The following is a 14,644-nucleotide window of genomic DNA, read 5'->3' as shown; positions in this document are numbered from 1 at the left end:
TTCCTTGCTGGGATTTGAAGCTACTCTCACAGCCAGAAGTCTCGCACTTGCCCAGCGATACCGCCCACGTCACGACAGCTTTGGTGAACCCGACGTGAAACTGCTGGGGTGAGAGTTAGTGGTGAAATACACGGTGCAAGCTATGGCTGAGAATCCTAAGGGACAGGGGGTTCGTTTTGACCCTGGGGTTATGCAAATGTTTCAGATGTTTACTATGTATATGCAACAGCAGGCAAGCAATTGAGAGGGGGCAAATTTCCACGACTAAAGCACTGCGGTCAATCGTGAAAAAGGTGGATCAATTTGATGGTAAAGACATCACAAAGTACCTGCACAATTACACAAAGGAAATGGAGCTAAACAGGGTGACTGAGGAGGATATGGTTCGAAGCTTTGAGCTGGTATGTGTTCCCGAATTAAGAGAGTGCATAAGAGGAATATAGGCAGCACATGGTGGCAGAAATTGGGAGGAGTTCAAGCTTGCTTTGAAGGATGATTATTTCATGGAGGATTCTGAGCGGGTGACCAAGCGAACTTTCTTGAAGTGGGTTACAAAACCCAAAATTGGAATTTCTACCACAGAGTTGCTAAGAGAGTTTGAGAAGCGCTATGCCCAGCTCTCGAGGATAGAGCGCACAACCTTAGACAGGGAAAAAACAGAGCTCTTCTTACAAGCAGCTGGGAAAGATCTCCAAGAAAAACTAGAAATTCTCCTTGAGGATAAGGATACAGAGCAGGGGCTAAAGAATGATTGGAATGATGTCGAGGATGCGGTCACCATGCTAGAAAAGCGGCAGCGAAGGAGGGATAAAATGGTCATGAGCTCGGCAACTCCTATAACTGTTTCCCCTGAGAATCTACCAAAACCTGCTGCTGCTGCAATCCCAAAGGTAGAAGGGCCGATGGATGAGCTTATTAAGGGCATACGAGACCTAAAATTGAAGATGTCCAGGATTGAGGAAAAAGGGCTACCATTAGGGCAGGCTTCTATGCAAAAGCTTCAAAGCAAGGAAGGGTTTACATTCAGATGCATATGGTGTGATGACCCAAAACATGCAAAAAAAGACTGTGCCAGCTATAAGGAAGCCCTCAGAAACCAACTTGTATTTTTCAAAGATGGAAAAATCCACCTTACAGAGACTGGTCTTCCGTTAAGCACAAACTTTGGGAAAGGAGGGATGAAAAAGTTGGTTGAAGATATGGCTGCCAGCCATGCCATCTCTATGATTGAGGCAGCAACCTATGGGTTAAAGGCCGGTCAATCAAAGCAGGAATCTGAGAAGGATGAAGACTATGAGAATGAAGATTTTTGGCCATCAACAATGGAGCTAATTGCGTCAGAGAAGGTGTCTAAGCAGGCTTTGCATGAGGCAGGAGACTGTATATGTCTTGAGATTGGCTGGGAAGAACCTGTGGATTCTCAATCTGTTCATGCCTACATTACAAAATGCCAGAATAATGAGGCATAGGTAGAGGAAAAGCGTAAGAGGGAAAATGACGAAGGAGATGCCATGGATGATGGTTATGATGCTTATATGAATGCTTTACCATGTTTGTTTGATAGTGTTCAAGGTGTTGATGAAATGCATGTTGCTAATGATTTTATGGAGGATAGTGCATATGTGACCGGAAGTCATACGAATGTTGTTTCAGAGGATGTTTGCTTTGCAGATGGTGGTTTTTGTTTGGAGTTTCTCTTTCAAGACAAGGAGGTTTTGTTAGAGGATCAGTTTAGTGAAGTTAATGTTTATGTGGATGAGTCTATTGCTCAAGACAGTGAGGATCTTGGGATGGCTCAGCTGTTTGATGATGATGAGTTTCTATTTGCAAACATTGGTAACCAACAATCTATGAATGAGGCTTCTTGCACTCTTGATGATGATGCTAGAGATGTGTTTTGTTTACATGGCAAAGATGATGCTTCTGATGTTTATGCTATTGATGGACCGGGACATTTTGATGTAGCATCACAACTTGATTTTCTTGCACCAGTTTGCATAGATGCATGTGAAGCATGTAAAGGCTTTGACAGCATATTGGTGGTGAAGATAGATGAGGAGGTAATATGCAAAAGAGCACAATGTGATGAATGGCTTGCTATGATGCCATTATGTGTATTTGAACCAAGGATATATTATAAGTCAATGGAGCAGGCTCATGTGGAATGCAAATGGGTATTTGATTGTGGTATATGGATTGTTGGCAACCATGACAAATGTATTCGGGGATTGAATGCAGAACAATGGTGGATAATCAGGAAGGCTTTGTTTTTTTTACTTGTTTGATATTTATGGATACCAAAGCTTGGTTTGAAACACTTTAAAGTGTTCCAAACATGGGGTTGGCCAGATGACAGGTTCTTCTTTGCTGATTAATGTATGAAGATGACATTCAGATATATGTGGATCTTGATGATGACTTGGCACATACCGGAGACTGTGCAGGTTTAGAGGGGGTGGATGTCGTGCCATGGCACGTCTATGGTGTGAAACCATGCATGTGAGGCCACTAAATGCAAATCCAGATGCATGGGATTAAGTGCCACATTGTACATGATATTCCGAGGGCTAGCAGAAGTCCCTGTGCCTGTGTACATGTGGCCATCTCTTAGGTTTTTTAAATAAAAAAATAATGATTAATGTGCCAATAAAACAATAGCCACATGGATACTTGTTTGGATGCCAGCGTTGCTTCGCCAGCACGTGAAGAGAAGATTGGCGAAGAAGTCCAGTCGGCAGGCCGGGTGAAAAAAGGGTTCGCAGTGTGAAGTTGGGAGTAGGGGGCTCTGGGAAGCAGCTACTACAAAAAAGAAGAAGCTGGTGTGGGCAGAGCCGGCTGGGATTCGGCGGGACCAAAAGCAAAAGCGCTGGAAGAGGTGGTCGCCTTGTATAGCAAGGCTGGCTGGTGCGGAAGACAGTAGCGGCCTTGTGATAGAGGAAGAGTCGCTGGGGAGTGCAGCTGCAAGTGCGAAGAGGGAAGGCGACCAGAGGCGAAGGAGCTCCGCCTGTGTGAAGCACTGGAGCTGCAGGAAGGCAACAAGGACGTGGAGTGCAGCCATAGGTGCAGATGAAGAGCTGAAGGAGGGATTAAAGGCCGCCTTGGGTACAAGAAGTGGTGAGAGTGGAAGCTCTCGGGTGATTCTGCAGGTTGCGCTGAAGTGGCCAGAGGAGTTGAAGCAAGAGAGTAGTGGCAAGGAGCAGCTAAGCGTGTGGTTGTGGATATCGTGGAGGGACTCTTCTGTAACAAGAAACCAGAGAGTGTTTTTTGCTGTGATGGTGCTGAGTATGAGAGCCTTGAAAGCAAATGCATGAAGAGGAGCGCGTGAAGAGTAGATGGCCAAAGAGATGCAGAGCAGCAACATGGTGTTCACGAAGGAACCGTGAGGATCTACATGTTATAATGTTATCAACCTTGGATTTTGGTTTGAACCATGATGTTTATGATGGTTTTTGGTACAACTCATATATCTCGCTGAGATTTGGTATGTAAATATTATGGTTCCAGCTTCTGCTGGTGGTGCCCCTTGAAGAGTTATATGTTTTGTTTCCTTGCTGGGATTTGAAGCTACTCTCACAGCCAGAAGTCTTGCACTTGCCCAGCGATACCGCACATGTCACGACATCGTGTAGATCAAAAGAGTGTTAGATAAAGAGACATGAGTAGAATGTGGTGGTTTGTCAAAATTTCAAATCCAATGGTTGGATTTTTAACGATATCTTTTCCAAAATTCTTCCAGGTTATCAGAAATCCTGCAAATATTAATAATCTAATTAGTAAAATTACATTTCTAAAGTAAATTATCTAAAACCTATAGGGACTAGCGTACTTGTAATGGTGCATCTATGGAAAAAAATTTGGATCACTCTAAGTATGAAAAGATCAAATTTTTATCGTTTCAACATACTTTTGATAAATTTTCATTAATTAGACTAATTTATATTAATTTAAGTTTGATTGGGTCAATTTTAGTGCATGTGTATTTTCTATTAGTTTCTTGATCTCATTTGAAGTACCCTACCTCCCCAAATTTTCTCTCCAAGCATTGTCCAAGTCCAGCATAAACTGGACAAAACTAGATATCCTGAACTTGCAACAACCCTACGATAGGCCCATAAAGTTGATGTAAGCTTTAGATTCCAATCCGTGCGATGAGCCTCAATAGTCTTTGTCAAAATAGAGATTAAGGTCTTGTTGGTACTCTCGGCTTGGCCATTCGCTTCTTGCGGATAATAATAAGGGGTAGATTTATAATGGGATATCATGAAATTTGTTGTGAGCTCCTTAATCACTTCATTTATAAAATGCATACCATTGTCACTCATAAGTTCAAAAGGACAACTGAAGCATGTGATTATATTTTTAAAGAGAAACTTGCATGTTGTCCTTGCATCTGCCTTACGTGTCGCTCTAGTTTCAGCCCATTTGGTCACATAGTTAGTAGGGCCACAATAATATAGCGAGATTGTGTGTTGCGGGCCACTGGGCTAATTGGACCTACAAAGTCTAAACCCCACTTTTCAAATGGTTGGTTTACTTTAATTGGATGTAGGGGCATCTGATCTTTCCACTGGGGTTTCTTGTAGCATTGGCATTCATCTCGCAACCCTTCACAAAAGTGATGCATCTTGAAACATAGTGGGCCACCAATACCCTGATTGTAAGATCTTTTGCGCAGTTAAGTCTCCTGAGAAGTGACCACCGGCTACGCCCATATGTGCCTCTTGCAAAATGTATAGATACTCATCCTCTCGGGCACAACGCCTAAGAACGTCATCCTTTCCTCTTTTATAAAGAGTCCCAGCCATCAGGCAATAGGGTTTGCATTCCTTGATCAGATTTCGAGCTAGATCTTTACGAAGCTCTTTGGGTGGAAAGCCGTTAACCAAAAAGTTAACAATCTTCTCACTCCATTCAGGCATAATTGTCTCCACCATGAACAAGGAAGTGTCAAGTAAGTCATCCTCAACTCCCGTAGGAGCTTCACCATTAGTAGGTATGCGAGACAAATGATCAGCCATGACATGTTTTTTGCCAGGTCTCACAACAACAGTGAAATCAAACTCAAGAAGAATAAATAACCATCGTGTGATTCTTCCTATGGAGCATGGTTTATTCACCAGATACAACAATGCTTGATGATCCACATAGAAAACAAACTTGGTGGCAAGAAGTTAATAACGAAATTTCTTTATTGAATATATCATTGCCAACCCTTCTCGCTCCGTAGTGGTGTAGTTCATTTCAGCATCGTTCAGCTTGGCGGACTGGCAAAGCTAATGGGGTAGTCTAGTTTATGTTCTCCAGGTTGAGTTATTACACACCCAATAGCAAAGTTTGATGCATCAATATGCACATGGAAGATTAAATCCCAGTTAGGCAGCATTCACAAGATTGGAGCACTTGCCAAGGCCTTCTTTAATAGCTCATATGCACGGTCACAATCTTCGGTCCAAATGAACTCGATGAGAAGATTGTACAATGGTCGTACTATCTCAGCAAGCGAAGAATAAAATAAACCTTTGATAATAACCAACATGGCCCATAAACCGTTGGACTCCCTTATAGTTGGTGGGTGGGGGCAATTCTAGAATGACCTTGATTTTACTTTCGTCAGTGGAAATTCCATTTTTGGACACTATATGCCCTAGAATAACTCCGTGTTTAACCCAGAATTGGCATTTGAAAGGATTTAATGAGATGCGATATAATCTACACCTTTCAAATATCTTTCGTAAACACATCAAGTGCTCGTCTCCCAAGAGGAATGAACACAAAGATCATCTAAGAAAGCTTCACAAAAGTCCCTTAGATATTCCTTAAAGGCTGTGTTTATCAATCGTTGGAATGTTGCAGGTGCATTGGTTAAGCCAAAGGACATGATGCGAAAGGCAAACACTCCAAACTCCATTATAAAAGCCATTTTAGCTTGGTCCTCTACTGCAATTGTGATCTGATTAACCAGAGTACCCATCTAAAAAGCTATAAGCCTCCTTACTTGTAACTCTTTCAAGCACATGTTCAGAATACGGCAAAAGGGGTAATGATCTCTTCTGGTGGTTGCATTAACCTTTTTGAGATCAACGCACACTCTGAGTTTCCCATTCTTCTTTGGTACAATGACTATCGGAGAAACACCCATTCTGAGTGCTCAATAGGGTGTATGCATCCACATTTTATAAGCTTTTCAATTTCCTCTTGTACAATCTTTGCATACTTAGGATTCATTGGGTAGGGACGTTGCTAGACTGGTTTAGCAGTGCTAATCATTGAAATTGTGTCTTGCACCACAGAGGGTGGAACACCCTTCATATCATGGTATGTCCAAGCAAATATGTCCTTGAATTATTTAGAAGCCTCTTAAGTGTAGCTTCCTCCATCGGTGAGGTCTTGAGCAATAAAAACTGGGTTAGACTCCTCACCTGGATCTGCTAGTTCTATCTCCTTAACTACCGCCAGGCCATCGTAGACACCGCTACTCCCATCGGTGAGGTCTTGAGCAATAAAAATTGGGTTAGACTCCTCACCTGGATCTGTTAGTTCTATCTCCTTAACTACCGCCAGGCCATCATAGACACCGCTACTCCCATTGGTAGGCGTTCGTTGGGATTTTGTGTAGACGACTTTACGTTCCCCCATGGTAAATGATTTAAAATGCTCGGGTGCGGGGTGTAAGTCTACCGATTCTTTTTGTGCCATGCTTTTTTCTTTTAATTCCGCATCCTTTTGTTGTTGAGCTAACTCTTGTTTTTGACGCCTTCTCGTAGTACGACTTAGTTTCGGCTTCTCTTCGATTCCTAATTAGGCGATGTCATGAGGTTGTGGAATACACCACATGACACTTTGGAGGTATTGTCCCCAATTATCCGCTAACTTCCAATGAGCGTCATATGCTCCTACATAACTAAGCCATTCTGCAGTGGATCTCTCTTTGTTTATTGTAGTTCGTACATTAGCTTCATAGCGTTGTCGCTTATGTCTCGTCTTCTTTTTACCTAGTTTTTGATTTTTGTTTATATCAGATTTGGACTCACTTGATCGATCTTCACTTGTGTCCCCCTCACTCTCGGATGAACTGCAAGAGGTTACTGTCCTAGGCCTTGGCCTCCACACTTGGGTGAATATTCGATTCATACCCCCTATCAGGCTCAGAGATTCAGACTCAGAGTCGCATTGGTCAGAGTCTTCGCTTCTTTCAGTGTCAAGGGAGTTTGCCACTTTCTTGCCATCAGGAGTCAAGTGCATAACACCTATCATGTTTACTGGCACAAATGGTGGCATATCTTTCTCCTCAGGCATTACCCAACTTGTGCCTCTATTTTCCCATGTGTTTATGGTTGCCGCTAGGTGTACCCAATCCACGTTATCCGACTCAGTCATGCCCGGTAGGACATCCATATAAGGAGAATCTTTCCCATCATCAGTCTCTTTTTTGCATGTATAGCAATACTTTAATGGGACTGAGTGAATAGTGGTATCCGATCGATTATCGATGATAACCTTGCTTCCTAAAGGATGCGCGCGACCATTCTCAAGATCAACTCGAATGACAGAGTCCTAGAATTGTAGATAGACATGATTTTTTGACCACTCATGCATCATTTGTGCTTCCCTCATGAAGGGATGTCCTAAGATCATTTGATATGACATAGGATGCTTAGAAAAATCCATTACAATGAAGGTATGTCTTACCTTGTATCCCATAACCTTGATCTTAAGGTCCCTTAGCATTCCAATAGGTTTAGCTATAGTTCCATTTGCCATCTTAACCACTATGTTTGTGACTTCTAGGTGAGGTCTTCCCATAGATTCCCAATAGTTTTTAGTCATAACCATCAAGGATTCCCTTTATAGTTAATCCCTTGGTAGTAATGGGGAGGGTTGCATTAGATTCGTCACCTTCAAAGTACTATCCAAACTTGTTAACAGGTATTTCAATGACCGAGTCCCCATCTAGGTTGGGCTGTAGATCCAAATGTTCCTCCTGAAGTTGAAGCGTGTCGGGTCTATCCATATTCGCAAATTGTGGTAACCCCGCCTTCACATTGAGAAATGCCCGAAGAGCTAAGAATAGCTCAGCATCTCCGTATAACTTGGATATGATCGTGGTTTAGATTTCAGAGGACATGAAATCCATTAGTTTGGACACATTCAACGGTACTTTTCGAGATATCGGCCCCTGACTAGGGGCTGGTGAAGATGGAATCGCTTCCTCTTCGATGGGGTCAAGCATTCCCTCACTAAACATTCTTTCAAGCAAGAAGGGTGTCTGCCCACTTCCTGATGTCCTATCCTCACTTTCTTCTCGAATGATACTAGGTATAGCTAACGGTTTATGGCTCCTATGAGGTTGACCTTGTGTGGGAAACACTGTGTCTGGAATCTTAATTTTTGCAGGGTCTGGCTCTAGTTCTCTTTGTGTTTCTTCCACCAAACCCCTTAAGTGTTGCACTCGTTCAATCTCCTCTACTAGGTTTGGGTAGGTTCCAATCTTTCTCTTGAGGGTTTTTGGCCCACGTGACTTGTCTTTGGGAGTCTCAGTCAGTCTGGTAGCCAAGAGGGCATTAGCTGACTTGGTTGTGGGGCCGGAGGAGTTTCCTTTTGTTTCCCTTGATTTATGTATTCGCTTGATTCTCCTTTATTCAGCTCCCAAGTGGGTTCCTCCCTTAAAGTAGTGGCTTTGGTCCCCATGGTTTCTATTGAATCAAAATCATCTTCAGGATCATTCATATACACGGGGTCGTCTCCTGTTCCTATATTAGTCTTTGAACTAGGTTTGGAGCTTGTGGCATTAAGCGATCTCTTCTGTCACGTTTTCTTTTTCTTTGCTTGAGCAATTGATGCAGTATCCCTCTCTTCAAGAATGTAGTTTTGATTTTGAAGCATTGACCGTGTGACTACATTCGCGGGTACAATAGATGTGGTTCTTCCTAGTGCCTCATTGGTGATCTCAACCAAATTCAATGGCATAATCTTGGGTGCACTCGGATTATGTGGAGATTGAGCAATCAAATGATCTATGCCACAACGATTACATGTAAGTACCGACAATCCCGACATGCTCCCTTTATTTTGTTGCATTTGAGTAGCGATCTTATGTAGCCTATTAGGGCACTCCGCTACATGATGCAGTCCACCACAATCGTAGCATTGAAGTGGTGGTCTCCTCGCCAAGGTATTAAGGTTTTGCCCTCTTGTGTGACGAGAGCAGTCGCTTGATATACATGCTTGACTTGCCAAAAATGCTTGGCGAGAGCAGCCGCTTGATATACATGCTTGACTTGCCAAAAATGATCCTCCATGTAGTACTGTGGGGAGTCATTTCAAACATATCAATCCCATATGGAACAGTGGGGTGTATATCCTCTTCATAATCCCCACACGCACTATGTGACTCACAACCCATCTGGTTTATAGGAGTAATCCTTGGATGTGGAGGTTGTGGTCCTAGCACTGGCGGTGGTAATGGCACAGGCTGTTGGACTAGATTTGGGTTCCTTGGAACTATGTGTTGTGACGGTTGCTCGACAGGTGGTGCAGGCATCAGTGCGGGTACTTGAGGTGTGTTTGACCAGGCTAGTGGTGCCTGATTTGCTAACATATGCTTAAGCACTAGACAATCCTTAGATTGATGGCCATACTTACCACATGTATTGCAAGTCCCATTGAATTTAACTGTGAATGTGGGACATTCACTCGTGCTATGTGGTCCTTAGTAAACTAAACACCATTGTTGCTCTCTTCTTGGGTACATATGGCTATTTTGAGGAGCTCGATTACCCCTAAAGTATTCTTGGAGAGCCTTAGTAAGGTCAGCTAGACATTTTGGATATCTTGGGCTCCTTGGCAATAGGTTTTTACAGTCATTGGTTCATGCCCAGATACTTGCGAACTAATAGACTTTGTCTCCGAAGACACCTTTTTACCTGCAATCATCAAGTTGTCTTCTAACTGGATTGCATTGGCAGTGACTGCTTCCCACGTCGTAAGACCTCTAATGACTAGGCCATTGTATATGTCCTCGTGGCGCAATCCTCAGATGAATCTATTAAGAAGTTGGTTGTTATTGAAGCGCTCATCGGGAGTACAGTGAGAATTTAGATGCTTTAGTCGACTAATAAAGTCTCTCACACTGACTCTCCTTCCTCGCGTTCAGCTTTTTGGAGTTGAGATGCTACTCCCCAAAGCACACCCTCACGTATGTATTCTTTCAAGAATAATCTCTTGAGAGTGGGATAGTGAGTACGCTCTTCAACCCTTAAAGTTCGATACCAATCTCCGGCTTTTCCACTCAAGGTTAAGCCTAAGGCTTTACATTTATGTAGCTCGTTGTGCTCTTCCAAGGAATCATACACGTGTTCAAAAACTTCAATGTGCTTCGTAACATCTTCGTTACCACTGAAGTTCTGAGTGAGCTTGGCAACTTGTACCGCCTTGCTTCTAGGCTCTCTCAGGCATGCCACGCATGTTTTTTGGAATAGATCGTCTGATCGTTTGAGAAAACACTGCTAGATCACCTAGGTGAGTAGGCATAGCTAGTGGAGGCATTTCTAGGATGGCCTGGTTTTGATAGGAGTTGGCGTTGGTCTTGATATGTATGCAGCTGACGTAGGATATGATATGTGACTAGGCATAGCTCCTCTTGGATAAGGGTTCCAATAAGGCATTCATGGAGCATACGCTATTGACATAACAGGAGGCGTAGGAGCTACATGAGCATGAGTAGCGATAGGTACATATGGCCGATATGCGTTGGTACGCACTGTTGTAGGTACTGTACCACTAGGTAGCGATGTTGTACTAACTACAGTGGTAACGGGTGCACTTTTCGTCATGCTCATCATCGGAGTAGGCATTGTGGATTCCCTAATGGAAAGTTGAGCCAAACATTAGGAACTCAATGGAGTCTTTTTGGGCCCTTTAATTTGCCATGAGGTTATGGTGGAAACGTGAAACGTTTAACTTTTTGACAAATAGGAGTCCGCCATGTAAGCAAAAACCATTGGTGATTAAGAGAGGTGTAAGAGTGGTCAAAGGGTGCACTTTTCCCCCCAAAAAAGGGGGGGAGACAATTTTACAATTTTCGGACCTCCATAACTTCTACATACAAGCTCCGATTTGAGCGGAGATTACAGATCCGTGATCTACGCATCAAGAGCTTTCCATAGATATGTTACATGATATGGTTTTATCCGCTAGATTTTAAATTCCATTTTCCCTCCAAAATTCAAATTCGAATAAAGTAGTCGTTTTGAAGCTTCAAATTAGAAAACGTTTCTTCCTAAGAGAAAAGGTTTGACTCCTTTAAACTGCCAAATAAAAGGGCCCAAGAAGACTCCATTAAGGTCCTAATGGCTGGAAAGCTAAAGTTACTGCTCGTGAGCTCAACCTGCATTGAGACTCCAGCGAAACAACATACGAAGGATCTACGGGACTCACCGAGGGAGTCTCCAATTGTGACAGGGTTAGTTGTTTAGCCTTACCCGTATCCAAAAATCTCATAGGGCCAGTGGAAACTAGGTTCACTCCCCTATCCTGCCTCTCGAATTGGATAATTCTATGGATAACTTCACATATAATTTGTTATTGTTCATCTAGATTGGTGGCACTAGATGTAGATTGTAGGACTTCTAACCAACCTACATGGTATGTGTAACCCGTGTATAGGTCAGTCAAAGTCTCCGTGTGTAGGTCATATTCCCAATTTTCATTGAGAAATATCACATCTAAACTTGGCGTGCCAAAAGGTTCTCTTTAAGTGGATGCAATGTCACTTCTTATGGATTGACTTCTAGGGACCTCTACTTTGGGAAGAGCGTCAGAAGGTGGTAGCTCAGTAGGGCCTTCATTAAATGAAGTGGATAGAATATCCACATGGACACTCTTTGGTAGGGCCTTCATTAAATGAAGTGGATAGAATATCCACATGGACACTCTTTGGTAGGGCAGGGTCTACATGAGATGTGAATGGCGAATCTACTTCCCCTCCTCCTTCGTTTACTTCACTTGTCGCAGGTTCAGAGCGCGTAGATCTACTAAAAGTCTCTATTAGACGACTAAACATGCTAGATCCGGGTTGTGGAGCCCAAACTGGCATGTTTTGGCTTGCTTCCTCAGAGTTCTTGGTAGGGTGCCCTTCCATGACTTCAGAGTCAGAGGACGAGTCACTAGCCGCTATTCGTGGATCTTGGGTGTTGCACTTCCTTGTGAAGGCCAAGATGATAACGTGGAGGGATGGTGTGAGCCTGCGTAAACTGAAACGCTTTCTAGTTGCTCAGACTCTAGCACCTGACCAGAGCATAGATGCAGGTGACGTGGGTACCTTACGGGCGTTGGTAACTACCCTTGAAGCCCACACAAGTGGTTTCTCAGGTGTTTCGCACCTCGTTTTTACTTGTTTTTGTCGTGTTTTCAACTTGTTTTTACTCCCTTACTTATGGTCAAAACTGGACTAAGGTGTGTGATAGCTCAAGACGAGCGTATCGTTCAAGGGGTCCTAGCGTGCTTTACAACACAGTGTTCGCCTATCCGGAGCTCCTGTGGTCCTCAGAACACTCTATTTGTGTGTAGGTGTGAGGCCTAAATTTGAAAGTCCAAGGGTGCCTTTGGGGGGAAAGGTGAAGGCTTTGTCCCACATGCCCACTCCACTCCTTGGGGGATAGACTAGATATAGGGATTCACTCCCCTTAAGCTTTCACTTGAAAGAAAGCTATGGAGGCTCACTCTCCTATATATATATATATATATCAAAAGATCGAGGCCGGGTCAGGGTCAATTGGGGGTTTTTTATTTTCAAATTTTTTTCAAATAAAAAATTTCTTTCCGCTCCACCACACGGGTTTGCGTTTGGGTTTCGTTTTTTTTTTTGGGGAGATGTTTTAGGGTTTAGGGTTCATTGGGATAGTTCAAGTGATAACTTCTTGGATATCCATAATCTCACAATGTGGATATGAATGAAAGGTTCCAGGTTGTTGATATAATCACCAGCCACGAGGGTTATGATGTACTCGTTGGAGTTGATATGCTGGGCAAGGAAGAGCTTTTGATTTCGATAGCAAAAGCTTTGAAAACAAAGGTGCATATTCTTATTTTCACACAAAATGCATAACCTGAGGCTGGTTACACAAATGTCCCCATCTATCCCACCGGTGGGTGGTTGGATGGGCAAGATTGCTCATTCGTCATGAATGGGCAGCCAGGTTGGGCCCATGCCAACGGGTGCATCCTTGTCTTGTCTATAACCGACCTAAAGTTCTGTAGATGGTGAACTCATCCACTCGTTTGTTCCAGGATTTAATTCTAGTAGTTCTAAAAGCGTTCTTTTTTGACAGATTTGGATTTTGCCAGAGCGTCTACAAACCATGCGACTTCTTGGGATTTCGGAATTTTTCATAACTGATACAACTGCCACCAGAATCCGCGCAGTTCCACGGTACAGTATCTCGCATGAGACATTTCGCATGCTGAATGAAATAAAGCCAACAATAGCAGTCCTTCCTAGTGGACTATGGTGTCTTTCCACTAAGGCTCACTCTTCCAACTCATGTCTGAATGGAACACTTGGGACTAGTAAAAGTGATAGCTGTTTTGGCAATACATATGCCAAGGCCAAAGCAGGACTGGAGTATGGTTTCTTGCATTCTTCAAAGACACCTATCAATGGGCTGAATGTTTGTCGGGAAGAGGGTGAAAATGGTCAAGTGAAGCCAGCGTTGATAGGAAAAGACGTCTTCTTTGTGTCGTACTCACTCCATAGCTGCTTTTCCGAGTTAAAAGTGTCTGTGGAGTTTGTCAACCCTACCTCCATGAAGGGTAATCTGAGTTCTTCTCATGTGGATATCAACCCTTGCCAGACTCTGACCAAACATGCTGCATCGAAGAGGAGAACTCAAAGCAGTTTCCAAGGTTTGATGAGACGAGTCGTACAATGAGTATGCATAAGCATGATGTAAGGGTGCAACGTTGCAGCATAGTGAATGAGGATGGCATACACAATAAGGGCATGAGTATGCCTACGAGTGTACTTGACTGTTACCACATTGTGAATGAGGATCTCGTACACACGGGTAAAGACCACCATTTTTGCAGAAAAGTGCAAGGTAGAAAGACACTCAGAAAGGCTGCATGTAAACGAGCTCAGCAAGCTTGGGCTGTACTGCGGAAAAGAAGAGGTGGTGGAGCATTTCTATGGTCTGAGACATGAACCCATTTTTTGCTGCAGGTATATGCAGCCTCAGCTAGCTTGGGCTGTACTGTGGAAGAGAAAGGTTGGTAGTGGAGCATCACTGGTCTGTCTCTGTTGCTACTAGTGATGGCAGCAAGACATGAACCCCTAGGGCCTTGTTATGAATCTAAGAAAGGCAGTAGGTATGCCATCTCAGTGGGCTTTGGGCTGTTCTGTGGAGGAGAAGGGGTGATGAGCATTTCTATGGTGTGATTTTGCTGACGATAATGAGAGAGAGGGAGAGAGAGAGAGAGAGACTGGTGATCTCAGCTCGAAGCTTAAAGTTTCTTTGTAAATCTCTCGTGTCATTTGACCTGTTGGACAAAAACCTTGCATGGATTCAAGAAAAGCTATGTTTTTTTTTTTGATGATGAGTCCATACAAGCAAGCCATCAACCTAGTGTCAAATGTTGAATGCTCTAT

General features: G+C 43.3%; 1 protein-coding gene across 1 annotated transcript; it reads left to right on the top strand.

The window, feature by feature from the left end:
- The first annotated feature begins 12,946 nt into the window (after positions 1–12,946).
- On the top strand, positions 12,947–14,272 carry LOC147610958 (uncharacterized). The gene is made up of 4 exons (XM_086785314.1): positions 12,947–13,072; positions 13,329–13,809; positions 13,851–14,053; positions 14,219–14,272. The coding sequence occupies exons 1-4, from the start codon at positions 12,947–12,949 to the stop codon at positions 14,270–14,272; spliced, it is 864 nt and encodes a 287-aa protein (XP_086641440.1).
- Positions 14,273–14,644: the final 372 nt, after the last annotated feature.

This window comes from Cibotium barometz, chromosome 48 (genome assembly GCF_041138505.1).
Source record: "Cibotium barometz isolate CiBa-2024 chromosome 48, ASM4113850v1, whole genome shotgun sequence".
Classification (NCBI taxonomy): domain Eukaryota; kingdom Viridiplantae; phylum Streptophyta; class Polypodiopsida; order Cyatheales; family Cibotiaceae; genus Cibotium; species Cibotium barometz.
The sequence above is the reverse complement of the archived record's forward strand: the minus strand, read 5'-3'. Positions and strand labels throughout refer to the sequence as shown.